This window comes from Varroa destructor, unplaced genomic scaffold (genome assembly GCF_002443255.2).
Source record: "Varroa destructor unplaced genomic scaffold, Vdes_3.0 BEIS01000003.1, whole genome shotgun sequence".
NCBI lineage: Eukaryota > Metazoa > Arthropoda > Arachnida > Mesostigmata > Varroidae > Varroa > Varroa destructor.
Window position 1 is genome coordinate 25,726,856 of NW_019211456.1, and position 26,318 is coordinate 25,753,173.

General features: G+C 40.2%; 2 protein-coding genes across 6 annotated transcripts; one reads left to right on the forward strand and one right to left on the reverse strand.

The window, feature by feature from the left end:
- Positions 1-279: 279 nt before the first annotated feature.
- On the forward strand, positions 280-12,045 carry rod (kinetochore component rough deal). 5 transcript variants are annotated; one of them, XM_022800647.2, is made up of 4 exons: positions 280-427; positions 1,589-1,785; positions 5,022-5,213; positions 5,555-12,045. In XM_022800647.2, the coding sequence occupies exons 2-4, from the start codon at positions 1,639-1,641 to the stop codon at positions 11,039-11,041; spliced, it is 5,826 nt and encodes a 1,941-aa protein (XP_022656382.1). In that variant the 5' UTR covers positions 280-427; positions 1,589-1,638; the 3' UTR covers positions 11,042-12,045. The 5 variants fall into 5 exon arrangements, with proteins under 5 accessions (XP_022656382.1, XP_022656388.1, XP_022656386.1 ...); XM_022800653.2 differs by having other exon boundaries at positions 289-427; positions 1,664-1,785; XM_022800651.2 differs by lacking the exon at positions 280-427 and adding an exon at positions 449-697.
- A 437-nt stretch (positions 12,046-12,482) lies between these two features.
- Ocrl (Oculocerebrorenal syndrome of Lowe) lies at positions 12,483-25,046 on the reverse strand. Its single transcript, XM_086984799.1, has 13 exons — positions 25,026-25,046; positions 19,970-20,146; positions 19,564-19,687; positions 18,942-19,146; positions 18,473-18,672; positions 17,694-17,882; positions 17,257-17,530; positions 16,593-16,948; positions 16,053-16,339; positions 15,602-15,829; positions 14,993-15,185; positions 14,485-14,721; positions 12,483-14,103 (listed from the first exon to the last, which is right to left on the reverse strand). The coding sequence occupies exons 2-13, from the start codon at positions 20,144-20,146 to the stop codon at positions 13,985-13,987; spliced, it is 2,589 nt and encodes an 862-aa protein (XP_086840925.1). The 5' UTR covers positions 25,026-25,046; the 3' UTR covers positions 12,483-13,984.
- Between the last annotated feature and the right edge of the window lie 1,272 nt (positions 25,047-26,318).

Sequence of the window (26,318 nt, forward strand, 5' to 3'; positions counted from 1 at the left end):
AACAATAGCCGTTATGGGGCCAGCGAGAGATAAAGAGGTGGCATAGGCTGTCTTAACTGCGTTAACTGGATTGGTGCGAAATCGTTCGCATTCTATGCTGCACTATGTCGTAGCGTAGCGCTACTTACCGTGTTATAAACTGGTAGTTCATTTATCAATACCTTCTGCATTGAATGCAATATCCCAGCACTGCTTCTCTGCATCAGGAGCGCGGCGCTTGCGACATATCATCCAGTCGGCGCTAGCATCGTTTTTGGCTTGTTTCGATTCACTCTCTCACGCAGTGGCGCAAAATCTCTGGCCGCTCAACGCGAGCCGCGCCAGCCAGCTAGCCTTCGGTATCTCGGTATTTAGTCGTCGATGGTGAAACACAATCTACAGGATATAATTTAGTGGCAATAGGTCTGCTAAAAGGCTGAATAGATGGGTGAGTGGCCGAGCACAGCCTGATTTCTTGCAGGTGTGGTCGACATGCGGGGTATTGCCCAGTCAGGGATCCGTCGAAGAGGTTGTCTGTACCATGCATGGAACTCCTTTCCGTACTTTCATAGCAACTCCGTTGTTTCGTAGCATAGTGTACTCTCTCAGTAGTGTTCAAGCACTTGGTGCTTTATTCATTGTTAGATCAACTCGATCTAGCGAATTGTGTGAGGTTCGTGTCACGAAGTCTTCAATCCTCAACCTCAGACTATTACAGGTTAGGTAACACGTAGCAGCCATAGAAAGCAGGGGGTTTCATTGTGGCGGATACGTACGTTGTGGGTTGAATGTACGCTCTACATAGCCTAGGTTCTTTGTGAGTGAATTTCTGTGCTCAAGCGTGACGTAAAACAATTAATTGGATCGTTGGCAGTATCCGTAACGAATATACTGCTGCGTTTTAATATAGTACAGTGGCAGTGGTTATCACTGCCGCAGCTCATTTTGTCGTTCCCAAATCCAAGTCACCAGTACAGTCATCTCGGATGCGTCTAGTAGTAGCTCTATGGCCATCTTGAATCTCAACTGAACACATAATTGAGAAGTTCATTGAAAGATTAAGTTCATTTGCCATTTAGTATGCGGAAAAAAGAAAAAGTTAATAGTTCCCGTAAAAGCGCGACTGAATCGTACGGTTACGGGGTGGTAGCTGCACGCTAATAAGGAAACAAATACGAGCCGTGTCTGTCGAGTGGCATTCGGTGAGGAAAAGTCATGCTGACAGTATTTGAGACCTGGCAAGGGGTTACGGTGCTGCGCATTAATTTGCATGGCCGAGTGAGTAAAAGAGCCGATTAGCCAACAGATCAGTGAGTCTTACAGAATTTCGCCTAATCGTGACCATCCAAACAGCCATCATCAGAGAAGAGTAGCGCTCTTCTTTAATGCCTCAGCAGTATGCACGACAAGAATGACAATCTAGGCATGGCTGATGCGCGGCTGTAAGCAGAATGCTATTACCTAACAAGTTACACGTAGTAGTTATTGTGTACGTGGTGTTCACCTCGCCTTGTCTGCTAACATATCCCACTAAGTATTGGATTTGTAAGAAGAATAATATTATATATTCGCATTGTACGTTTATTTCTATTGTGGTTCGTATATGCAGGCTTATGATGTAAACGTGGTGCTACCAGTGCGGAGTGAGTGGAAAACAGCATGAATGAAGACATGACTTTTACAGAGCGGGAACGAGCTGAACCGAGGCGAAATTCTCTGAGGACTGAAGACGACGAGGACAAGCAGGCGAAAAAGTTCGCGCAGAAAATGGTCAATTGCCTGTCAAGTGAAGCTAATGACATGATGGTAAGCTCATTTCATAGCAATCAAGGCCATCGTGAACTTGCATTTGACCACCGTCCATTATGACACGGTTGAGCGTTATGGTATAAACAGAGTGGAATTTATCATCGGGCGTCCACTAACATTGTTAACAATAGTAATCATTCAGGTGTCTATACACGCTTATAATTCTTTAGAAAATGAGTGGAGGTAGTAGATTAATAAAGAGTACACAATTTATTTTTTATTGCTCTAATATGTTTAAGGTGCTTTCAGAAACATATATTTTGAATGGTTATAATTAACCTGTTTATTTATACGTAATTAATATTTAAGCTGCAAAAAAATCTATATTGAATGCGTAATTTTTTTCATGCCGCAGATGTTCAAAATTATCATTGTTGTGGTTAGTACTAGTCTGCTGATACCGGCGAGCTCGATTCATAAACTTCAAGTGAACGATTCATATGGTGCTGTGCCGCATTGGTGCTTAATTGTAGTTTTTAGATCTTTCAGTGTCATCAATTTTTTGGAGTAAAAAAGGTATTCCAGCCCGAAAAGGTCTATTGACGCCAGTTTGGGGGAACGGCAATTCCTTTATTAAATCCATCTCTTTAAAATATTATAATTAATATATGCTTCTACGTTACGATTAGGTGTGCAAGTGCTCCGTCCTATTAGGCATAAAATATGCTATCCTATACGGTTGCTAAAACAGATTTGTGCAGTTAATTAAAATAATCAACAGCAGTCACTGTACTGACAAAAAATAATTCAACCAGATCTTTACTTGAAATGTCTTGCTCCGCTATGCTAAATACACTATGGAATTTTTTTGGTGTCATGTATATTTGGAGTTGTCAGTAAGTGTAATTAGTCGATAAATTGTGCCATTTAATTTGAATATAAGTTTATGGCTCCGTTTCCGAAAACCATGCACCTTGTTCGCTTTTTTCGAAATACCACTCACAGGATTGTTTTCTTCCATTCAGATCATCTTTATTGATATCATGTACTGTTGCTGACATGTAACTTTTCCATTTACAACGTCCTAAAATGTTTGCTTCATTTTCTGAACCAACCTCACAACTTAACCAAGTTATTTTATAAGTTATAAGCTAGAGATTTAAAGATAACCATCTTTAAATCTCTAGCATACTTTTTAGTTAGCAAAACTCGTTGATGTTCCCGGTCTACGGGAACGTTGTCTATGAACATCTTATCTTTTACCTGGTTAGTTGTGAGTCACGTAGGTGTCAGGTAGGTGTTTTAAACCTCTTGTGATGTGATCTTTGTGCTTCTGTTACATTTTCATATTTCCAAGTATTTCAAAATGAAAGTTATTTTTGTTAAGAAGTTTATTTTAGTCCTTTCACTATTTCTAGTTAATTCAGTCAGACAGTTATGACCTGTTAAACAGTATACACATTTTTTAAGGCACCCTGTATAAAAAACGTGTTTCCCTTAATTAACAAAGGAAAGTATTGCACACGTTGTATGGCGACTGGCTTCATGCCAAAAGCATAACATGTAAAAATCAGCAATTTAAACTTTGCAGAACTGAATTGAAAGGTTGTTTGTCAAACGATTTTGTCTCACGATATGCGCATAGTTTATCGTCTTTAATAAACTTATTAAAAACCCGAATATCAGTATTGCTCTGATATAGGGGCGGCCATATGGTCGGGAGCAACTAAAAACGACGTTAGCAAAAAGAGCTACAGCTAACAAACTTCGCATATTATTATTATTATTTATAAGGTGGGTTTCCTTAGCTTTCTTCATGGCAGTTTTTTTTGCTTCACCCAGTTTTTGGCCACTTCTTCACATGCATCTGGCTTTATATCTGAAATGGTTGCCGAGATGTCTTTTTTTTTTAAATTTTTGCTCACAGTCCGTAAATGGTCGTAGCATACCTCGCTTTCTTGCGCTATAACTATCATAAAGAGAAGACGACCGGAGTTATGTCACATAATCAGAGGGGCCATTTAAGGTCACTGTGCCTGGAGACTTGCTGCTTATCAGATGGTTTTTTAATAACGGAATTATGTTACTAATTACATGTAGAGGTAGACCATCCCGCTGTGTTGTAAATCTGTCATAATAATTTAAGGTTTGACAATGTCTGAAGTTATCTCCGGTAATGAAAAAAATTTACAATTTCGCCAAAATAAAAAAATCTATAATGCTTGGAGCTTATATGCTGCATTAGTACTTTTTTAGATGTAAGCCTTTTCCATGGATAGCCCTGGGATCTTCAGTCTACGACAATCGACGGATGGCGGATAAATTTCACTTAGGTATCAGTGCCATCATTTCAGAGGTAGACCCAGATATACGCGAAAAAGTGGCCGAATGAAGCGAAAAACTGTATCAGAAAAGCCAAAAGAATCCACTTTACTTATGTTGTATTTGAATAAAGCCTTGAATGCTAAAAGTTTATAATCAAGAAACTGTGTGTAATTTATGTAAATATATTCAGCTGTCTTTTATTGGCGCCACTTTGCGAGTTGCCGTTCGTCAATTACCGTTTGGATGTACTATACGCGTAAGTATATCAGAGTTCCGGAGTAATTTGGAGGTTATCGGTATACATGTATGTAACCTCTGCTCAGCAAAGGAGAATATCTAAGTTCTGAGCAGTCATAGCGTAAGACCTGAGATGACCCCCTGAGAAAGACTGAAGAGACATTCAGCTCGTTTAACTGATTTTAAATGCCGTCATCTTTTTAAAAACAATGCATTACTTCAATTTATCGAATGTGCGGGACAAGTCGAAGTATACAATGTGCGGGAAAATGTATAATCGTTTTGGGGGTCTAATTGTGATTTACCTCTAGGATTTGTGCCAAGCTAAAGTTAACACCGTCGGGAGGCAAAGCCTCAGATTAGGCACACCTAGCTATTTCTCTTTCAAGAAAAATGGGAGGTTTTTTTTTGATGAGACATGAGACGAAGAAGCTTTCGGTGATCTTGTTAATGCATATGGGATCTCCTAGGATAACTAGTACGCTAGATGCAGGTTTGTGTACGAATTATTACTCAAACGCATATTTATTTTATTCGAAAAAATTCTAAAAACGAGGTCGTGCCATCAGAATAAGCAACAAAATTACGGCCAAAGGTTGGTAACTCAAAAGCCCAAAAACTTACGTGAAATAGATTTGGAACGTTTCGCCATTTTAACGAGCCCATGCTGTTAATAACACGCGGATATGTAGTTGAAACCATGTTAATGGCATATTATCTTGAATTTTCAGGCATCAGCTGCTATTGCCGACCAAGCGTGTCTCCAGAGTGAAGTCTCCGTGTCAAACTTAGCTAAAGTCGAATGGGATCGGGTGGAAACAGAATTCTCAGAGGAGACACAAAAATTTTCCACTCGGAGCCTTCACAGAGCACAGACTCTGTTCTCTGTACACCCATCATCACCAGTTCTCAGCAAGCCTGCCGTAAGAAATACATTGAATTGAAAACCGCGAACATGATGTGTTAAAATATTAGTATAGTATTGCTAGGACTATAGCTTCTGTTTGCATGTTTACAAGGATCAGGAGCTTTGTTTCTGAAATATATTAGAGTCATCATTTCTGGTTGACAGCGGCCTCTTTGTGAATGCTCAATATTGTGAAGCGTGTGTCACCGTTCAGGTACATTCCTTTGGGGATAGAGGAATCCAAGCAGTACATTTCAACTTTATACAATATAGAAAAACAATTATTAAATTAAGCGAATACATTAAAGCAGAGGAATAGTTTAGTCCTTAACTTTATTGCTTCATGTGTGGTTTTAGGTCAGTTCCTGTAACCTCGGCAGCACAGTGTTATTATGTATTGATAGACTTCTTCATGTGTTCGACGGCGGCCAGCATACCGTCGCCGTTGAGCTGGATTCAATGGCAGAGCAAATGGCCGTGCTAGACCATCAACCGCGGATGACTGTTCTCGCTAAAAGCAATGGGGAAATCGAATTCATGGACATGTCGGGAACCAGTCTCTTTAACCATCAGCTTACACAAGTGGAAGATGATACATCCGAACAAAGTAATAATACGGAAAAGATATTTCTGTTTTTGGAGGCCACACCCAACGCATTGTGCCTTCTTACAAAGGGGCTGAAACTATTTGTGTTAAGAAAAAAGGGCGATACCCTAAAGGAGAACAGTCATTACACTGAAAGCTCACATCCGAATGTTGAAAGTGACAGCCACGAAGACATTGGACGTATTGAAAATGAAGATCTAGCAGTGGGTATCGACCAAGACAGTCATATGGATGATGCTTCTGATACCGAAAAGAAACTAGTAGGGTCAAATACTCTACAAGATCTGCTCGAAATATCATCCTTTGATCTAGCTGCATCTGCAAGCATCCAAGAAGTATCTGCTCTGGCCATGGTTGAAGATTTGTTAATCTTCTCCAGTGGTGCGGATGGTGCCTTATATCGAATGGATGTTTCGGATGGATCGTTGCTGACGCTCTCAACTGCATTTCCAGGAGGACGCATATCAAAGATTTTAGCTACCGGAGATAAGCGCTATCTTGTGATCCTATCAGGGAACGGCTTGGTCGCAATAATGTGCTTGCGAACATTCCTTTTGGTCGATTTTTTCATGAACTACAACTTCGGCGACATCGCGTTGTCGCAAATGTCCGAAGATGGGGGGCAGGTTTTAAAAGTACAGTTAGTAGGATATCATCAAATGGACAGGAGAATCGCCGTTTACAGTCTGCCAAAAATTTCCGAAGAGTACAGTGTAGAGATGAGTGGTCACGTGACCCTGGTCAAGCCATGCTCACCAAGCGAGGAACTGATTATCGTTCAGATTAATGACGAGCTAAGCACGATTACAGTGAAATCAATTAATGAAAGTTTGCCTCAAACGAAACTTGAAGTTCTTTTGCTTAAGAAAAAATACGAAGAGGCAGAACAGCTTGCTAAACTCTTTCAACTATCTGTTCAGGACGTGTATCTGGAAGAGTTCTATAGCCTTCTCGACATATTGGGGCGACACGATCAAGATCAGGACCAAGATAAAAATGAGGTCGCATTTGCACGATTGCTGGAATTATACCACAAACTTGGATCGCCGATGGAGGTGTACGGAGGGGTAATTCGCTCGCTACCGGCCAGTTTGGAGCATGCGTTGAAAATTTTGGAATTACTTGCGTCGGACCTACAGCAAAGTCATAACGGAAATGGAAGCAGTAATGAGCTGGCCGACGTTGTCCTTTCACAGTATAAACTTACCACGTTTAAGCTGGTTGAGACTGAACATCACTTCGAGTTGTGGAACAATTTTCTGAAAACACCGACGCTTAGTCTCGTAGTCGAAAGTCTCAACCATAACCAGAATGCGAGAGCGCTTACCATATGGTGTCGGCACCGTGATATGATTTGTGGGAGTTCTGATCTAAAGGCTATACGCGACTTCCTCAATTCGATTCCGCCTGTCATTGATGAGATGAAGAAATGGCTTATTGAGGGACGCCTGTTTGCCTATATAGTTAGTGACTTTCCGGAAGCTATAAATGATCTTATTGCAAAGGTGGTAGAAGCAGCGAGCATTGCTGAAATTCGCAACCCGATTTCGTGGCCAATGTCTTCTCTGGATTTGTTAAACGCTGTTCAGACAGAATTTGACTGCATATTAAATCCGAAAGCGGACCAAATGGTCTCGTTACCCGCCGTCGTTAACGCAATGCAAATGTTTCAAGGTTTAAAGGTTAAGGACTCTCCGGTACATAAAATGGCAGCGCTTCGAAAAGATATTTTGTTTCTGATGGAGCTACGCCAGAAATACAATGTGCATCTTTTCCTTGGTGAGTTATCTGCGATGCCTGAAAAGGACTTGATGTTCTACGTGATGAACCACCTCAGTACGGAAGTGGAGATTCACAACTTCATTCACTGCACACTAAAAGACGCTTGTCTCAAGAAAGGCTTTGATCTAAACGACATGCTGCTTGAATATATCGCGCATTTAAGAACGCATGCCGAGGCTTCGGGTAACGTCGACTGGGAGCTAAAGGCGTGTCGGGTCTTTAAGCTTCTTGCTATTCCAGAATTCATGTCAAAAGCCGCCCTAACGATAGTCGAGGCTGCTATTGTTCCGTGGAAACAGTGTGTCCATGAAGTGTACGACATTGCCGTCGGCATGGATTTTTTGCATAAAGAAAAACTTGAAAGGCTGAAGAGAGACATTCCATTAAAGCTTCTCCTCCGAAAGCATATGGTACCGCCAATAGATTTGGATGAAGAAGATGTAGTCACACTTCTAATTAATGCCGGTGAACCTTTAAAAGAATTGCTCAACGTTTCGCAAGAAGTGGGCTGGTCGAGAAGCAAAATTCTTGTTGAGTTCTTATTGAAGTGCTGTGAGAATGAAGATGCCGATGAGGTAGAACGGTTCTTAAAGGACTACCAAAAGGAACTGGCTGAAAGGATGGTCTGGGCCAGGCTACAGTGCATTATCGATATAACAAATTCCTGTACCAAACAGTCAGCTCTTTTGCGTTACGCACTCAATTGTTGTAGCACTGCGTCGTCCGATCAAGTTGGCCAAGTGGATTCGATGTCGCAGATCCTAAGTGAACTACAGGGTCAGACTGCTGATGAGATCTTCTGTGAGCTATATCTTTACAGCCAAGAACGCTGCTGTCGAGTAGAAGATCTCCTGTACGACCTTCTGGTCGAAGCGGTTGGCAATGCCGATGCAAAACTTCCGCTAATTGCTGCCTGTTTCCTGCAACAGGATGTCAATGAACGTGTGTGCCTTCTCGCCGTGCAGTATTTATTGTCCAACTATTCCGTAACGAAAGTCAGTAATATTTTAGAGCGAATGATGGCCAAATGCAACATCGAAGATGCTGGCTATAGCTTATATCTACTGTGGACATCATGCCTTGCGCACTTCAACCTGAAAACCAGTAACGACCCGTTTGTCTGCTGGAAATTCTCGGCAGATATTAGTGCTCAGCACTTATCGATGCCGCCGGCCGTTATCGCCAATGTGGACAAACTTGTCAATGGTATTTTCGACGAGAGCACTCGAGAAATGACTTTGGATGGTTGGCTAGACAGAGTTCTCATGGCTACGCGCCAGTGTTGCGAAGAATTACAACGCGTCTCAGCCGTTCATCTTGCCTACGAGCTGGTGACGTGCGTTCGGCATACACTAGAATTCTACGATATTAAAGAGCCAATCTCACTTGCGAAACTCGCTACTGACAATGCAAAGAGTTTGATCCGTGAGCATATTTCATCGAAGTACTGTGACCTTTTCTTCACTGCACACGTTCTAGCAGAGCTGGGGTCCGACCTTCGCGTTCAATACTTCCAGTCGATGCTGGCGCACTCACTGTCCAACACAGCGATGGTTATCAAACTGGCTTCTGTTGGACTTCTAGTGAGTGATATGCTTCACTTGGCGGGCAAGAGTCATCTAACCGGAACACTAAAAGCTAGCGAATGGTGTCTAAGGCTAGCAGATTATCGTGTGGACGTAAAAAAAATTGTAAAGGAAGGCTTTAACCAGCGGAATGCTGATGACGTAGCGGAGAAGCTCACCCAAAGCACAAACGTCAACATTGACCTTGTGAAGCAGTTTGCGCAGGACTTCTCGTTGGGCTCATTGAGCGTGCATGCCTCGAGACTATTCCAACATTTGCTAACGTCGGCAGTTGAAGAAGTACACCAAGGAAATGCGCAGGTCGTGTATCTTGAGCTCCTCCCAAAAGCCGACAATCTCTTAGGTCTTCTCAGCCGTGAAGAAGCTCTAACAAGTTTGCTTGGAGTACTACCCCAAATTGATGACTATTGCTATGAAGTGCTACAATACGTCTACGAAAAACTTGAATCGCTGGGACGTGATCAGCGCAAAGAGCTTCATCTGTTGCTTTTCCTAAAAGGCTATCATCGAAAAAGTAAGATTTCAACGAAGGAATCTCTCCAGTGGACTATGCTGCACCCCGAGTACTGCGTCCTTCCTGATATGGCGACGCGCAGAATACCGTTGCGCATCACTATGGAAAAGCCTGAGGTAGTGTTGACCGCAGAGCTAAACGCGGCCAACATTGACGACTGGGTTTCGGTGTGCCATTTAATTAGTGGTCTTAACCCTGATGATATGCGCGTTTTAGCGCTGACAAACTCCGTTAAGCAGTACAAACAAAGGGCTAGCACATTTAGCTGCGACGAAAAACTCGTGGAGTTCTTTATGAAGCTAGTTGACGACATGACCGACGAAAAGAAGGCACTCAGCAGTGCCCTCCACATGTTTAATGATCTGCCCAAGGGAAAAACAAAGGTTCAAATAGCGCAAGAGCTCTGGAGGTATGCAAATGAATGTACGCCATCGATGGGCAAGATCGCACAAACATTCTATTCACAGTATCGAGCACTGGGCTGCGAAATTGTACTGCGCGAAAACAGCTTTGAGGAAAATGGTCTATTAAAGCGTTGTACCGACCCTAATGACTTAGTGGCTACAATCCTTCGTAGCAAGCTGAACTCGAACCTAACACTTGATGTTGCCCGAATCCTGCCTATCATTGAGCATACAGCGGCACTCGCAAACGTCAATACGAAAGATTTCCTAGTGCACTTTGTGAGTAAATGGCTGAATGATAATCAAACAAATGAAAATCATTCAGATGTGACTGCAACATTCAACTTCAACCAGATCGTTAACGGAGCCGGCAATTCTTTCCAGAATAACGTGTTAAACATTGACGACGTAGTTCGCGTTGTACGGCTTCTCGTAGCACTTCCCGACGACACGGCAGTGCAGTTAGTCAACCACATTCTTGCCCTGCAAAATGCTACTCACACGCTGGCAAGCGAACAACAGCTACGTACCAATCTCGCCATATTGTGCGCTTTCGACAAGGAAATGGCGTCATCGCTCCTGGGCATCTCGGCGAAGGCTATTGTTCAACAGTGCAATCAGCTTATGTACACCGGCCGTGTTCAAAGGCATGGGGTGGCATTAAATTGGTTTTTAACATCTGAAGAGCTGGTGCGTCAGGTTGTCGACCAGCTTGTGCAGCGGAATCAACGTGATTCACTCGTTTTAGCTTTCCGCATATTTAAAGATTTTGGTATCTGCGATGAGCAAACATTGGCCACCCTGGTTGATGGTGTAACGAGTCGGCCCGACATCCTCGAAGAGGCTGTTCTATTTCTACAGCGATTCCGTGCGGTATTTGGGCAGCCAGACTTTGTGCAGTGCTGGACTCGAATAGCGGTTGTACATTATACACCTACAAGATCTAGTTAAAATATATGACATTGCACATTCATGTGCCAGCAGCATAATTGCAATTGGAAATCAAGCGCAGGGCAGTATTAGGGCCTATGTCTGAATATCGTGTTCCATTACTAACTGATTAGGATGGTAAGCTACTTAACGTTTTACTTGCTATGTAAAGGTGTAACTGGAGCCCAGCGATTTGTAAATGTCTGCCATTGTGTGAGCAATTGAGATTAAGCCATGCAACGCATGAGCCGTTTTTGTTGTTAATTTATCGGAAACCATATTTTGGTTCAATGAGCTATATAGATACTAAGAGAAGGAAGGCGGAAAAGCATCGTACTGTCGGACATTATTGGTTTCTATTTTACTTGCACCACTAATTGTCTTTCTAGTACCATTAAACGCTAATATGCATATAATGATAAGTTCATTATACAAACGTCACTAGACAAAGACATAAAAAAAAATGACACAAATAAATTCGAGACTAGGATCAAGAGAAAGAGGAGGGCGCGAAGCTACAACATCTGCCATGCGCGGCACTTTTATAGACTTCCCACATTACATGAACAACAAAATGCAATTTAATTATAATCGAATCCAGTTTGCTATCTGCTTTGGTCCAAGATTCCGGATTATTACCGCAACGTTTAACGTTTCACAAATGCTTAGTGTGAATTGCATGTATATTATGTCTATCTTAACAAAGGTAATCTATTCGAATGAAGGAAAGATTGCATCTTATGAACCACCTGTGTAATCAAAGCATCATTACAAAGCGGATCTATTAGAACTTACGGTGACGTTTATGAAGGATCTCCAAGTTGTAGTGTCAACCTATAGTTTCATTTGTCCCTATTTAAGCTCTAGCTAAGCATGCACTACCAGAAAATAATTAAGATGAAACAACAAATGAATATTATTTTTATTTTGTATTTGCAGAAGTTGCCTTTTCGCTTTTTATGCGCTTGTATTGAGAGACATTGGGTCCAGTGGAGAAATAAATCTATGTACATATTTTGACTGCATATTTGGTGTTTTTCATAAAGTTACCTTGTTAGGCTATGAATTTTCAGAATCGTGTACCCACTCATTAAGACTTGTAACCGTAGCCGAGGCTGCTTTTAGTGTCTCATCCTACACCTAAACCGGCAATAAGATGTTTGTTATTATTAGACGTTAGTTCTTTTTGCCTAGGCACACTAAGTAGCCTTATACCTCGGTGAAATTAATTAGACGATTTTAGACGTGCTGAAACAAACTGGACGTACGTTACCATTAAATTTGATTCTTGTTTTCGACCAAAGTCGCTTGTGTAATTGGTTTCCTACATTCATTTTTCTTAACCATACAAAATCCTACAAACGAACTTCCTACTTACTACACCTTATTCCAATCTCCTTCTTCGTGCCCTATGATTGTACTTACTCTAAGTCGTACAACCAAGAACAAAGAACACACGAAAGAGTTTTGTTAACTTTATTTCCACTTATTTTCGATATACAATAAAACCTTATTACTGTCATTCAGTCTCCTAAAGTCGTTTTTACCATCCATCGTTGTTCGTAAGCCTATCTATAATAGTCTGTAATTATATCAGCAGACTTTTGACTACAATACCAGGCGACACAAACGGCGGTTGTTGGGATGCTGAATCCCGAACACAAATTTTCTGTTGGCGCATATGCCTATAGTAGCCAATAGTTCATTGGTGTTATTTTGTACCCTCCCTTTCTCAGCTTCTCTTTATATATTGCCTGTCAATGCTAATAGATACAATATTTGTTTGTCACATACTGCTATCATTTATCACTGCCAGTGTCTTCGCTATTTTCTCCGTGTGTGTTCATTCATCGGTGATTTTCTAATATCGGCTATATCGCTTTTGTATTTACAACTTACAATCGAAAACGACGCAACAAACGGAAGCTCGAAGTCGTGTTTTTTGCCCGGATTGTGCCACTGCATAACATACAAAGTTTCTCTGCCACATATCTATATATATATATATATATATTTTGCTATATTATTATATATCATATATACACAACAACGGTGCGCTCACCGTATCGGCCAATCGTGTGTCACCCCCCTAGGAAACCCTCTGAACAAGAACCCAATATGCAGATCGTACGCTACACATACACTAAGAGTGGCAACGTCGTCAGTCTAGGAATGTTGCTTTGATGTCTAAATACATATAATACTCTTATTTATTATAATTACTATCATTACTAGACCAATATTCGTCCAATACATGTTGCCATCACATATCGCAGGAAGACATGCATGCCAACACAACAGTAGCGGTAGAATCTCGGCGTATTCGGTAGCAGATATTGGCAATAATCAGTATTTTACCGAAAAATCCTCTGAGCGGACAGTTTTCTCCTTTGACATGAATTATTTCTTCATCGTTATAGCAAGTTGCTCTAATCAACACTCCGCATATATATACTATCCATCCTAAACCCCAAGGCCATAAAGAACAAATACTCGTTTTTCGACAATATGCACAAACACCCATTCAGACACTTAGTATATTTAGTCGCCTTCAAGAAAACCAATGACTCGACGAGACGATATGAACCAATGAAAAAATACCATCAAATCCCTCACTCAGCCTCTGTGTGTATTTTAACCGTGAACGTCCAACAATCAGCCTTTTCTCTTTTCATTTAACTCGTTTAAGGGTAGTGGGATATAGCACAACTGATTTTTCGTGACCATAAAGCGACCTCATCGTGATCTGTTTTGCGTTACAGGCTTCTGACAAGATCCTTCTTTGCGGGCATCGGCACAGTTTAGATATAATATCATCGATGACAGGTTATGTATGTGTAACAGCATCGTTGAATTGGCAGCATCAAAACATAAGCCATGCAACGTGTCAGCTGTTTGCGATGCAGCGACAGGTGGCCTACAATCATCACAGGTAAGCAAATCCAATCAAATGCGTCTTATCCCTTATATTTCGCAGGGATTGACAAGAAAGTGGTAGAGAAATGTACACCGAGTACGTTCAATTGCGGGACTCATTTGTGACTCTTGCGGCGGTCTGATCATGACAGAACTGAAGATCGTAGCTGAGATATTAATCAGGCAAGGGAAAAACAAAAGCACAAAAAATCGTGTTCGAGTTAGTTTAATTATCTAGATGGCTACACTTAAGAATATTCTTGTTCGCAATTACATTAATCGCACTGGAACTAATCCTAATAATTCCTAAAAACTCTTCACGCTATATATCTCGTTTGCTTTTATGTAAATTTATATAACATGATCGAGGGTTTTTACGAATCCTTTCAGGTAATGATTTCCTAAGTCAGAAAGAGACCTTTCGCCATCATAAACAGTGAAATAAGGTTGACTCTTAGGATCCGTACATCTTAGTTAGCTTAATTTACAACTGGTGTTTTATTGAGCCTAAGCATGAAACATTTTGATTAAAGGCAGACGTTACTTACAAGTCAGATTAATATCAAGCTTATTGAACTGTGAAGACCTGAGCAGCTCTTGCAGGAAGACGACCAAGTATCTGAAAGTATCTCTATGTACTTTTGGCAGTTCTCGCAATACCGCCTTCGCTTGCGTATACGTCGAAGCACTATCCAAACACTTTTTGAAAAAGCAAAACGGTATTACCGGCTCTCGTAATGAATTCAAAAATAGTAGCAGACATTCAGCCACTGAGAATACACTCGCTGAAAGAACACACCAAAAATCATAATGAGTACGATGTCCCTCATAATTATGACTAGCGAGCAAAGGCTGTCTAAAGTATTACTGTCACTGGACTGCTGGATCTTATGTAACATAGTCGCCTATGTGAATTTAAAATAGATAGGTTTTCGGGAAACTAAAAAATTTTTACAACTTTGGAACAAGCATTTAGAGCGAAAAGTTATTTACCGTGTGCGACCCTCACTTATAGTTCACTCACGCTCCCTTTTATTTTGATCGTATATTTCTTACCTTCAAAGTTTCCATCGGGCATTTTATTATCCAGAGCTTCACGAACGCTCTGAATATCCGTTGAACTACCACACTTTACGAAGAGGCCCTCTACTTCGAGTCCTTTCCGGTTCAAACCGTCAATAAGAACCCACAGTTCTGTTGGTATTTCAAATGGAATACCGAGCTCTGCATTTCTTTCAGGATCTTTTTCCTAAAATTCAAACGAAAGCCAACGCATTTTACAAAAGTATTTGATTTTAGGTGCGCAAACGACGCCAATTTTAGCACTTGCTAGACTCACCTCAAATAATTATCTTAATTTCCTGAGGATGAGTATCACCACCGATAATAGACAAAAAAATTTTACTTTTGACACCTTATGATATTGGTCAGGCGGCCACGTTGCCGTTGCGCCATCGCCGAGAACATTTCAATCGCTCCGATCAAAATACAATCATATTAGTATACTTAGTATTATAACAACATTAGTAGTTCAGTTAACCCGTCCATTGAAAAAATAGTGTCGAATAGCGGTAAGTAATTTTCCAAAGGTACACTGGATGGGGACTGATAGAGGATTAAAAACATGCTATACGGGTATTCTCTTTAAATTCAGCTGTTACTTACCAGTGCAAAAAGCGCCTCTTTTGCCATTAGCCCAATTGGCGTCGTATGCCGAACCAGAGCCTCGAGAGAACACCCAAAACAAGAATGGCGATAGTCGATATCAACAGATATGAAGATATCCTTTCCTTCCTGAAGATGCAACACAAGGACGTCGCTTGTCCGTTCAATGCCGCTGTTTAGAGCTGCCGCGCACGTCGTATCCACCAAGACCTCTAAGGTGATATCGCACTGTTGCGCCCAGTGGAATCAATATCAACAGAAACCAGGGAAAATGAACATCATACCCAGATTGAAGTTTAATATATGGAAAAATGCGATATTCGGCCAACCGTAATAGCAAGTTCGGTTAATGCAGTAAATGGAAAAATCCAGCTGTAACCAATGCTTTGCCATAAATAAATGGTAGTGAGAGAATGTGCCACGAAAAAGCGGTAAAGAAATAACGACCTACCGATTCCCCCTTTTTGAGTGTTCCGTTATACGGGTCGGCTTTAAGCCAAGGCCGACAATACCGTTTGCTCTTTGGTTGTTCTTTGAAAAGGAATTTCACGATAACAGGACCGGTATTTGTAACCTTGAAGGATCTTGACACTCGTTCGTAAAAGTGTACGTCACTGAAATGAAGATAGTGCTGATCCACAGCGACCTGAGGGAGAAAGTCGTTTTCTTCTTTATCCAGTTGTTTCATTACTTCCTGGTAAACTTCCTTACGGTTAGCCGCATCCACCACGCGAATGCCTATAATTTCAGAAGCCAAAAACAGATGACGTAGACATTAGTCATAAATGCAGGCTGATTGTATCACCTTCTAACTTTTAATACTGCGAATTTGTTACCTATTCACGAAACCAGAAAAACAAATAATTGTTTTGTCTAGTTCAAAAATAGAAACAAAATATTACATGTATGTAGATTTATATTATTAGTTAGTGATATGCTTCAAAGATACAAAATTTCTGTCTGGCACAATTACGTTTACAACGTTTACTACCTGAGCTAAAAAGCGCTGAAACGGGTTTGTGATCTGAGATCGTGTATTCATCGTGACTACGGTACGTGAGCAGCTGGATGGCCGACCCACGCCAGAGGATGCGATCGCAATAGGCAGGCACTCGTGCCTTTTCACTTGTATCCCAACGACTGGTACCCACGTCATATTTATATGTGGGCCTGAAATTTAACGCTCCTTCTTCGAAGCCAACGAAGATAAACCCTTTGTGTTGCTGATCCCGTAACTGATCACGTTCCCACAGAGGCGCAAAGTTACCCGATGCACACACCAACTCAACCATTTCGCGATTTGTGTCCTGCAGACGATAGTTCATATCGCCGATCCAGTAGATGTGGCTGCAGATCATATAACAGAACGCGTGGTATATGACATCAAATGCTGATGTTTAGCCTTGTTGCATCACAAGATACATCCAATACAGTCACTCTAATGAGAATGGAACTGTGACAGTATTATTAAATGCGTGTGAATATCTCGGTAACGCTAGCGGCTCCGAAGCTGCTCGGTGGGCAGAGGAGCTTTCCATTGTCAAGCAGTAGAAATTATGCTAAGTTGCATTTCTAAGAACCGGACTAAGAAGCAATGAGGATGGTCTGGCGAACACGAGAATAGTAAAGACATTATAAAAAAAACATGTACTCACTCATGTTCACGAATCGTTCGGTTAGGACGAAGACTGTTGAACATTATTTTGTTCCGGATATCATTAAAGTCTTGGTTTCTCCGGTCTCGTTCTTCTGCATGTGCAGCGAGGTGACAATTGACGAAGCAGACAGAAGTCGAATGAAGGTCCATGCGAATCGCGACTCCACCTTTGTTACCCATCATACCGAGGACACCGGTACCTACATACGATGAATCCACGTTTGTCACATACTCTAAATGCTTCTCGTCGACAAACACCGAAAGCATCATTCCTATGAAAACATAAAAGCGGAAGCCAACGTAACATTTATGAACGAATGAAGTTTCAGACAGGCAAACCGAGTTCCGAAGTTGTTGCCTTCGCAAGTGTTATAAACAACTTGTAAATTTAGTGCATGAACCAGGAGAGTTCTTCCACGATTTCAACAAACCTACCAACTAACCGAACCGTCTTCACTTCTCGATAGTTGCCCCGTGGATGTAGTCCTGCCTTGACTGCATTAAGCCACTCTTTTTCCCGGGGAGAGTCTGCAAAAACAAATGCTTCCTTTGACAGGTCGACTTCCTGAAAACCGATTGCGTATACGTCTGGGGGCTCCATCGGAGACGAACTCGACAACCATCCTGCAATAGCGAAGAACCTTTACCTTAGAATGGGTCATTTACATAAGCGCCGTTGCAGATGTATCTACTTTAATGACAGGACATTGGCTCAAAATAAGCTTTATAAAGTAATATAGTTATTCCGAATCAGATTTGATTAGTATTCTACCGACTACTTTTTTTTCTTTCTCTATTCGGAAGTACTACAAACATTCAATGAAAGGTTCAAATGCTTCCGCTGACCTTAACATCTATGGTGACTCTTCGTTTTTAAGATGCAGACGGGCATTAAGGAAACGAAAGAATCATTTACGGCAAAGGAAAATTTTATAAAAAAGATTGTATCTTCTACTAAGCAGTTTAGCTCGCTATTTCAGCAATAAGAATTGTATCATTCTAGATCAGATGCGTATTGGGCCGGTTGTAACTAAAATCAATAAGTTTTTTAAGTTTCACGTCCAGTACAGCCGTTAAGACTGGCTATAGATGCATTTTAGCTTTTCACAGCACGAAGCAAACCGTTTTTCATTGAACTTGAATCATTCCACTAAGTGTCCTTAAAATAAGTAAACAAATAAGTTTCCTACTGCGCTTACTGCTGTGTACTCTACCTGATAGCGACTCCGGTCCAGGGGATTGGCCGTTCACATTCCAGGTCGCAGAAAATATACGGAGCTGGTTGAGTACTGTGAACTCTTCCTCGCGTTCCTGCATAAGATTTTTTACCATACATTCTCGAGAAGCCATACGCTGGCCTTCTTCAATCACCGAATCATCGTCAGGATCATCAGGATTTGTGGCAAGAAAGAATCTTCAATAGACCAAAAAGTCAAAGAAATATCGAGCAATGCTTTTCTTTCCTTTTTTTTCCCATTCTTCATTTATTTTTTTGTTCATATTTTCTAATCAGGCAGCACAAAACATATTGGAAAGCACTATTTAAATGAAAACTACAAGGCTTACATAATGAACGTGTTATACCTCCGGACATTCGCAATAAGTGTACCGGAAAACCTTTGCTTTCTACTGTTTGTAAATAGTGAATATTACTAATTAAATACACAACCAATTCATACTCACTTGCTACTATTTTTGTAAACCTCAACCCAATGGTAGTCGCTAGAAGGGAACGTCCGATAACTTGCATTCTCGACAGCTTTGCTTACCATCCGTACAAACTGCGAGGCAATATCGCTATAATCAACTTCAAAGATGAGGCGCTTTTTCTTATATGTTATCGTGGCAGTAATAGTTCTCCCGGTAGGGCCCGAACCGATGATTGGCTCTGTGATTAGTCGATTATACATTGCTCTCATTAAAAAAAATTTACCTCGGAGTAGACAATGGCTGTTCATTTATTACTTCCAACGTAATTGGTTCACGGTACAGCTCATTTTTTATCATTCATACATTTTTATCATTAACTCTAAGAGAATGTTACTGAATTCCGTGAGTCATCGGTTGGTATCGACAAAAAAGTATACAACAGCCAACGTTATCACGTTTACCGCTCGATAACATTAAGTGAAAAATAGTTTACTCAAACGAGCCTTAGTTTAGTCAATGCAAGGTAACGAGTCTATAGGAAACCTGCTGGGAAGCGACAAAAACGATGATAGCCACTATCCACTAACTACATCATTTAAAGAGCCAAATGAGCTATGGACGGACATCTATTTTACAATGTACTACTAATACTAACCAACATCGAATTTGAAGTCTGAGTTGATTGGCATTCGTGAGTCGGACGATAGCACGGCCGCTGCTGGGTTAATTTGTGTATTTGAACCACAACTACTGGCCACAATGGCTGGGGAGGTGACTTGCTGGATAACATACGAAAGCACATGGTTTAGATGGACATGAATAATGAATGAAAAGCAAGACTCAAAAATGGTTTACTATAGCTTAGATACGAAGTTCAAATAGATTTATCTGTTTCATTCCTGCTCAATTAATCTTGTACACAAACTAAAACATTTATTTCCTTTGTACTAACTTACGGGACATTACAACACGTTACGACACTAACAATAAATGGCTGATTCCATAATGATCAATAACTAGATAATAACTTGATCTAAATGCACGGGAAATAGAACACGTACAGGTCCTCCGGCTTCTTCTGTGCAGACAAGAAGGCAGTGTTCCTTAAGATGCTCAACGAGGACGCATACCCGTGGCACGCTCTTACGTCCCCGAGAGAGTGTACAACGGATGCAACCCACCACACGATGGTCTGGAGCTATCAGGCGTCGAAGCGCGTTTCCGTAACGGACGTCCATCTACCATATAAATGATCAAAGAAACACACATTTGTACGTGGTCAAAGCACATGACAGTGGTATGTACGTTATAGTAATATTTTAACGATGATAACAATTCACTTGTAATGATTCGATAACTGATAGTTTACGGGCATCTTGGTGTTCCTATACTATGTGATTATTTATCCACAGCAGAGAGCATTAGCTCTAAGGTGAAAAAGCAGAAGGGTTATCCGAAAATCAAACAAATGACCCGTGCTTCTGGGTTCGCTCGTTCTCGAAAAAACATGCCAGTGGTTCTAGAGAAAAAGCCTAAGCTATGACGTCCAAAAAGCTAGTTCCATCAAAAAAGACAAATACTGCTGAATTAATAGGGGTGATTGTCATATATGTGTATGGGTGAGAAAGCCTTCAGATTATGTGGCAGAATAGAGAAGGGAAAGGTTGACTGATACAGAAAAAAAAGACGTAACGTAATCCTTTGTTAATTAGGAGAAAGCATCGAGCAGGACCTCTACGTGAGTAAGAAAGACTGCTTGCGGCACATGGAAAGGACAGGAGATTCCATTTGAAGCTTCATAGCGAGTTAAATAATTCCACTAGAATTACGTCACATACACAAACATGCCTGATATGAAGAAACTGTGGTTTCAATTTTGCGTAATTTTTGTCTGAATCGACTTACACAAGGCCTTATATAAACAGAGTTAAGCATTTTAATCCGGATCTTTGCTTATGAGTTGCTTCGAAGACTAAACAAGAACAGATATTTCAATGAAATTTTTGCATGTGCTAGAAGTGTCATTTTTGAGGGTCATGTTTATTCAATAAAACTACTATCCACCGGGTCTAAACCACAAAGTGATTTCAAAATATTTTTTCTTTAATCCGCAAATAACTACTTAATAGTGACCGTACGTCAAGTTTTATTGGTAGATGTAAACAGGTTAAGGTGTCCCTCAAATACGCTACACAAAAATATTTGAGCAGAGTTAAATTCTAAGCTGATAGCAGGCCGAATGTCCGGAATATACTAACGTTTAAAATGGTCAAAAATCTCGAAGGTTCTAAGATGTACAAAAGACCTTTAGAAAATTAACCGTCGGAGCCTTCCTGAATGACCCAATTGGTAGTAGGCATCTATCTATATCTAAAATATCCGGATTTATAAAGTATGGCTTTTTGAAAAATTTTGGTACGTTTTCGGGCCCATTAGATTTGAGAATTTTCAGGTTTGCCTTATGAAAGTCTTCGGATTTTTCAAAAGTCGCATGAACACTGGCAATAATGTAGACCGTCACTTTCGAGTAAAACAAGAAGTTTTTAGCCCTTATACAAGTTCGACGCGAGAAAGACGTTGTATAATACCTGACTTTCGCTCGAATTTCGGTTTTGCTATCGAAAGAACTGACTTCCTTGTAGTGCCAAAAATAGCGAATAAGCATATGCCCACGATGATGAACAGCCCTATAAAGTTTCTCCACATTTGAATGTATCTTATATACATGAAGACACCGCGAGCCGGAGGACAACAGACAAACCGCGAGCTCCGGTGCGTTAATTTACATATACAATACGATAATTAAAACAATAAGGCATATCTGTTCTTGTCTATCTTATATCTTGTCTATAGTATTACGAATATATTGGGTAAGCATGCTAGCAAAAATCCATCATAAGTTTGCCAATGCGGCATATACCTGAGATGAGTTAACTTATGCATCTATACTATCTGTAAATACCGCAAATTCCGGGACATTCATTAAAAATTCCAAATTTTTAGATTCGAAAGAACCTACATTCCCACATTAAGCACATACAACTCAGCCATTGATGATCACCAAACAGAGATTCGTTATGAAATATTCTTTTAGACTTACAGAAAATTCGGAACTGTCTAACTCTAGCTCATAAGCTTGAAGAAATTATCGCAAAAAGTCATAATTTTTATTTACTAGAAGTTTTAATTAAATATATCGTAAGAATGATAATTGAGTTTTTCACGTACCTATGATATACTTATGTCGTTCCGTTAAATCCCTTTTTCACATAAGCTATAGACCGAATTATATCGTTATTTGTTATATATTTATTACTGCTTCTTATGTTTGTCCAACAATGGAGCCGATTTTAGATTTCGTTTATTTAGCATTGGCGGATGGCAAACCGAAAAAAAAGGCAAACCAATATAAAGTCAATGGTGCTTGAACCTAACGTCGCTGCTCTACATGTCGTCCCTCAGTGTTGTGCTAGTCATAAGTTTTGTTACTTCGATTTCAAAGAGACTGTCTAAACGCAGAACAGTACATTAAAGATGCTTTAACTTAACCGATGCACCAAAATAACCCACAGGAATCGGCTGGGTAAGCCGACATCTAACTCTCCGTATAAACGTCTATAGCGTAAAACTCGCTGAAGTTTTGTCCAATTAGCCATGAAGCTATAAATTGGATATTTAGACTGAGCTAAATTATTAACTACACAGAACGATAAATCGATGTAAACTGATCTCGCCTTTTGTTTTTGTTATATATATATATATATATATATATATGATTTTTTTGTTAATGACGACTTTTTTTCCCTGTTGCCGCATACTTTCTACTACACCCTAAAGCAATCGGCACTTCTAATAAACAAGCATAATTCCTGTTAAAGACGATTGATATTTTGGAAGAATGACCGCCCACTAACAATGCAGCAATCTAGCAGAGTGTACTTGCGCGAAGTTACACTTTTCAGGTCCTCTTCGCTATTGTGCAGAATTTCCTGTCTATTTATAGAAACAGTCAACAGTTTCCTAGGAAGATCATTTTCAAACCACGTCGAAAGCATCTAGTTACGCCTAATAAGACATAAATACAAATAAACGTCCATAAACACTGAACCACTTCTACGCAAGCTTTTCATTTAGTAATACATGCCAAGCGTTGACAATCGTACAACCGATACTTTAGCCCCAAATTGGCAACTACAGCCCGGGAATTCATTAGTAGCGGCGACCACGTTAGTTGGCAACAGTATGCCGGGCACCTAACTACATGCTGATTGACAGAGGACGTAATTGTTCGTGATCTAACTCAAAGACCTCTTGACCTCAACTACGTATTTTTAGGCTCGATAATACCAATTTAGGAGGCGCCTCATATGGCCTTCCGAAACGTGACGACCAGCAAGTTCCGTCAACTCTAGCAACATGTGAGAAAACGGCACTTAAATTCGCCGCACAGGCTATAACTCTTTGTGCTTTGACATATTCTCATTCCGCACGAACGCTCAGCTGTATATCCGATAATTCGCTATTAAATGTGTAAACGTGAGCGAGCCCCGTCATAAACAGTGAAAGATTTTGAAGTCAATCAGACAAAAATACATAAGCAGGCGTAATGTGCGATGTTCTGTTCGTAGTTTATCTAAAAAAAGCATATTTCTCATGTCTATATATTTATGCGTGGCACATTATTGTAACAGTTTTGCCCTTATCATCTCTATTGGTCTCTATTCCGAGATAGTTTTTTATATTATTTTCAGGAGATTAGTACGTTTAATCGATACTCGATTGAATTCTAAGGAACCGTTAATCCTAATTGACCTCTAATCGTTCGAAAATACATTAGAGCTCTTTGTAAGCTTCAACGACATTAGATTACTTGACAGGCGCAAGTAATTTTAGAAAACAGACTGTCCCGGAAACTATCACTTATAGTCGTCCCAACTTAGCCCACAAGCAGTAAATGCTCAACGTACCAATTCTGTTGCCAGCACCTACTCAAATATTTGCAAAATTCAGCTCTCGAGGAGATGTTTTACAACACAATATAGCTGTCCAAAACTATGTCGAGGAGGGGCATTTGAAAATAATACCATTTTGAAGTTGTCAAATATCTGCAGAAGTGATAGAAAATCCGAGCATAAAATGTGAATGAGAATCGTTGCTCTCTGAATAATATTCTGAGTGATCCAATTTTATAAATATAATTTTTTACCCTCTGGGTTTTATAATAAAAAGATAATAATAGTTCTATATATGATAATAATAGGCTATGGCAAAAATAAACAACCAACGTTGATTGGTTGTTTATTTTTGCCATAGCCACACAAGACGATAATTCCTGATGAGCGTGCAATTACATCCTTTTGTAGCTATTTTTTTTAAACTGAGCCCTAGTAGTCACCAATGAAGGAATCTGACAGCAGCGTATATGAAGGGTTGCGAAATTTCAAAGAATATAGCCATCTAGCTTAACATTAGGACGAGACCAAGGTATTCCCAATGCAGACTCAGCCGAGAGGTAAACCTCGGGGCCAAATAAGCCGGCAAAATCTTGCGTCTCGCAGAAGCCGCTGCTATATAGCCTATAGTTGAACATAGTTTTTTATCCCATACTCCACGTGGGCTTACTAAAACGTTTACCAATATCTGTTTTTTAGATCCATATCTATTTTTGTCACGTCAGAAATACAAAGTGATTCTGTTCCCGTTGAAACTACATAGTAGATGTATTCTATTGCGACGTTTATAGAATGAATATAAGCATTAATTCGTTGTGTAGAAATAAATTATTCTGTAGCATAAAATAACATGTGCTATTTTCACCAATTAATGTATTACTTAGAGAACTATACGAATACACATATGTACCGGATAAACTGAATTAAAAATACATACATTACATTGAAATGTTTTAAAAATATCGTCGAGAAACTCATTCAATTAAAGTAATAATTAAGTAAGATAGACAAGGTTCATTTTTTCAGACAGAAGTCATGCAAGATATGCTTTTATCAACAATAATAATAGATGCATTGTTTTGTAGATATAAATACAATGTTTCAGGTGCGACATGATTTGTTGGTTGGTTACCAAAGTGATCCACAGAAACCGCTTCGTACTCACGATTCGTTCATTATTTTTGAACACTTTTATATTCTGGTATATTATAGTGTTTTGTTCATGTTATCAGATACGGAGCACTGTTAGTACCAACTAAACATATATACGACAACATCTGCTTTATGTTGTTTGTTTAGGCAGTCATCACATATCATCAACAGCTTAGAACTGCAAGACAACGATCGGCTCCTCTAACATTTCAGACTCCTAACACCTCTGACACAGCGCGATCTCACCGATCGCTCGCACAATTACAGTGATGTAAATGCCTTACTCACTTTGGAAGCATGCAAGCCAGCATGAAGTGGACAAGGCTGCCCAGAGGGTAAAAAAACAGGATGGATCGCCTTAAGAGGTTGAGCAAGCTACACCGTGAGCACATGAATTGCCCTTGGCTAAACTGAACAATATTGCTTAGCATAATGCGGTTAGGCAACAAGCGTGCATTAACCCGTTACTAAGCATAAATAACATACGAATCAGAGATGTTTAACATTGCGTTCCTGGAGAGCGATTCGTCACGCTTTTATATGCAGAGGGGCTAATTCGAAGACGTAGATTACGATTTTGTCGAAACGGTCCTGTCTCCATCTTTCAGTTCGATAAAACTCATTTCAAGCAATAGCAAAACCTATAAGAAATACTTCAAAATAGTATCCTGATAATGGGCGAGTAATGTAGAAGAGCATTGCTTATTGCAAGTTACAGATTAAGCAACATACTTCTGCGGTGCGCATAGGATATTCAAGCACCTTCCTATCCAATTAAGTTCGGCCCTCTGTATCGGGTTAGGTGGTGAAAGTTAGGGTTGCACGTACTAAAGCCAAGCCGCAGATTTTAATATTGCAGTCGATCGAAACAAAAACGGAAACAATTTAGAAGACTCCCGTAATATCGATGAAATTTGACCATCGCCTTCGAAATCACCATGAAACACAACATTAACGTTTATATACATGATTGTGAAAATATTCGACTCAATCAATGTTTCCAGCATTGTGAATAATGAAAGTAATTTTCCATTTATCATTGACAGTTGGCAAAAGGCTTCCAGATAAAGCGGTAGGTAACATATATGTATATATACATATGTGTGTCAATAAAAAACAAAATGTCTCTACTGCTAGTCGCGTCATCTATAGATATCGATCACTGAAGCCAATTGACTTTAACTACTGAATGTTTATACTAAGGCAGATCGGATGAGGTAAATAAGGTATGTCGTTCCAACGAAAGCCCATCCGTACACAACTGCCTTCTGATCTTTCACACTGCCGCGCTTGGCTGCAGGTATTC

Bases quoted from the DNA above. Each gene is read 5' to 3' on its own strand.
- Ocrl (XM_086984799.1), bottom strand. From the start codon at position 20,146: ATGGACGTCCGTTACGGAAACGCGCTTCGACGCCTGATAGCTCCAGAC. The intron at 19,147-19,563 runs GTTAGTATTAGT...GACTAATCACAG, and splicing joins AGACTTCAAATTCGATGTTG to AGCCAATCATCGGTTCGGGC. The intron at 16,949-17,256 runs GTGAGTACATGT...TATGATCTGCAG, and splicing joins CGAACGATTCGTGAACATGA to CCACATCTACTGGATCGGCG.
- rod (XM_022800647.2), top strand. From the start codon at position 1,639: ATGAATGAAGACATGACTTTTACAGAGCGGGAACGAGCTGAACCGAGG. The intron at 1,786-5,021 runs GTAAGCTCATTT...TTGAATTTTCAG, and splicing joins GTGAAGCTAATGACATGATG to GCATCAGCTGCTATTGCCGA. The intron at 5,214-5,554 runs GTAAGAAATACA...GTGTGGTTTTAG, and splicing joins CAGTTCTCAGCAAGCCTGCC to GTCAGTTCCTGTAACCTCGG.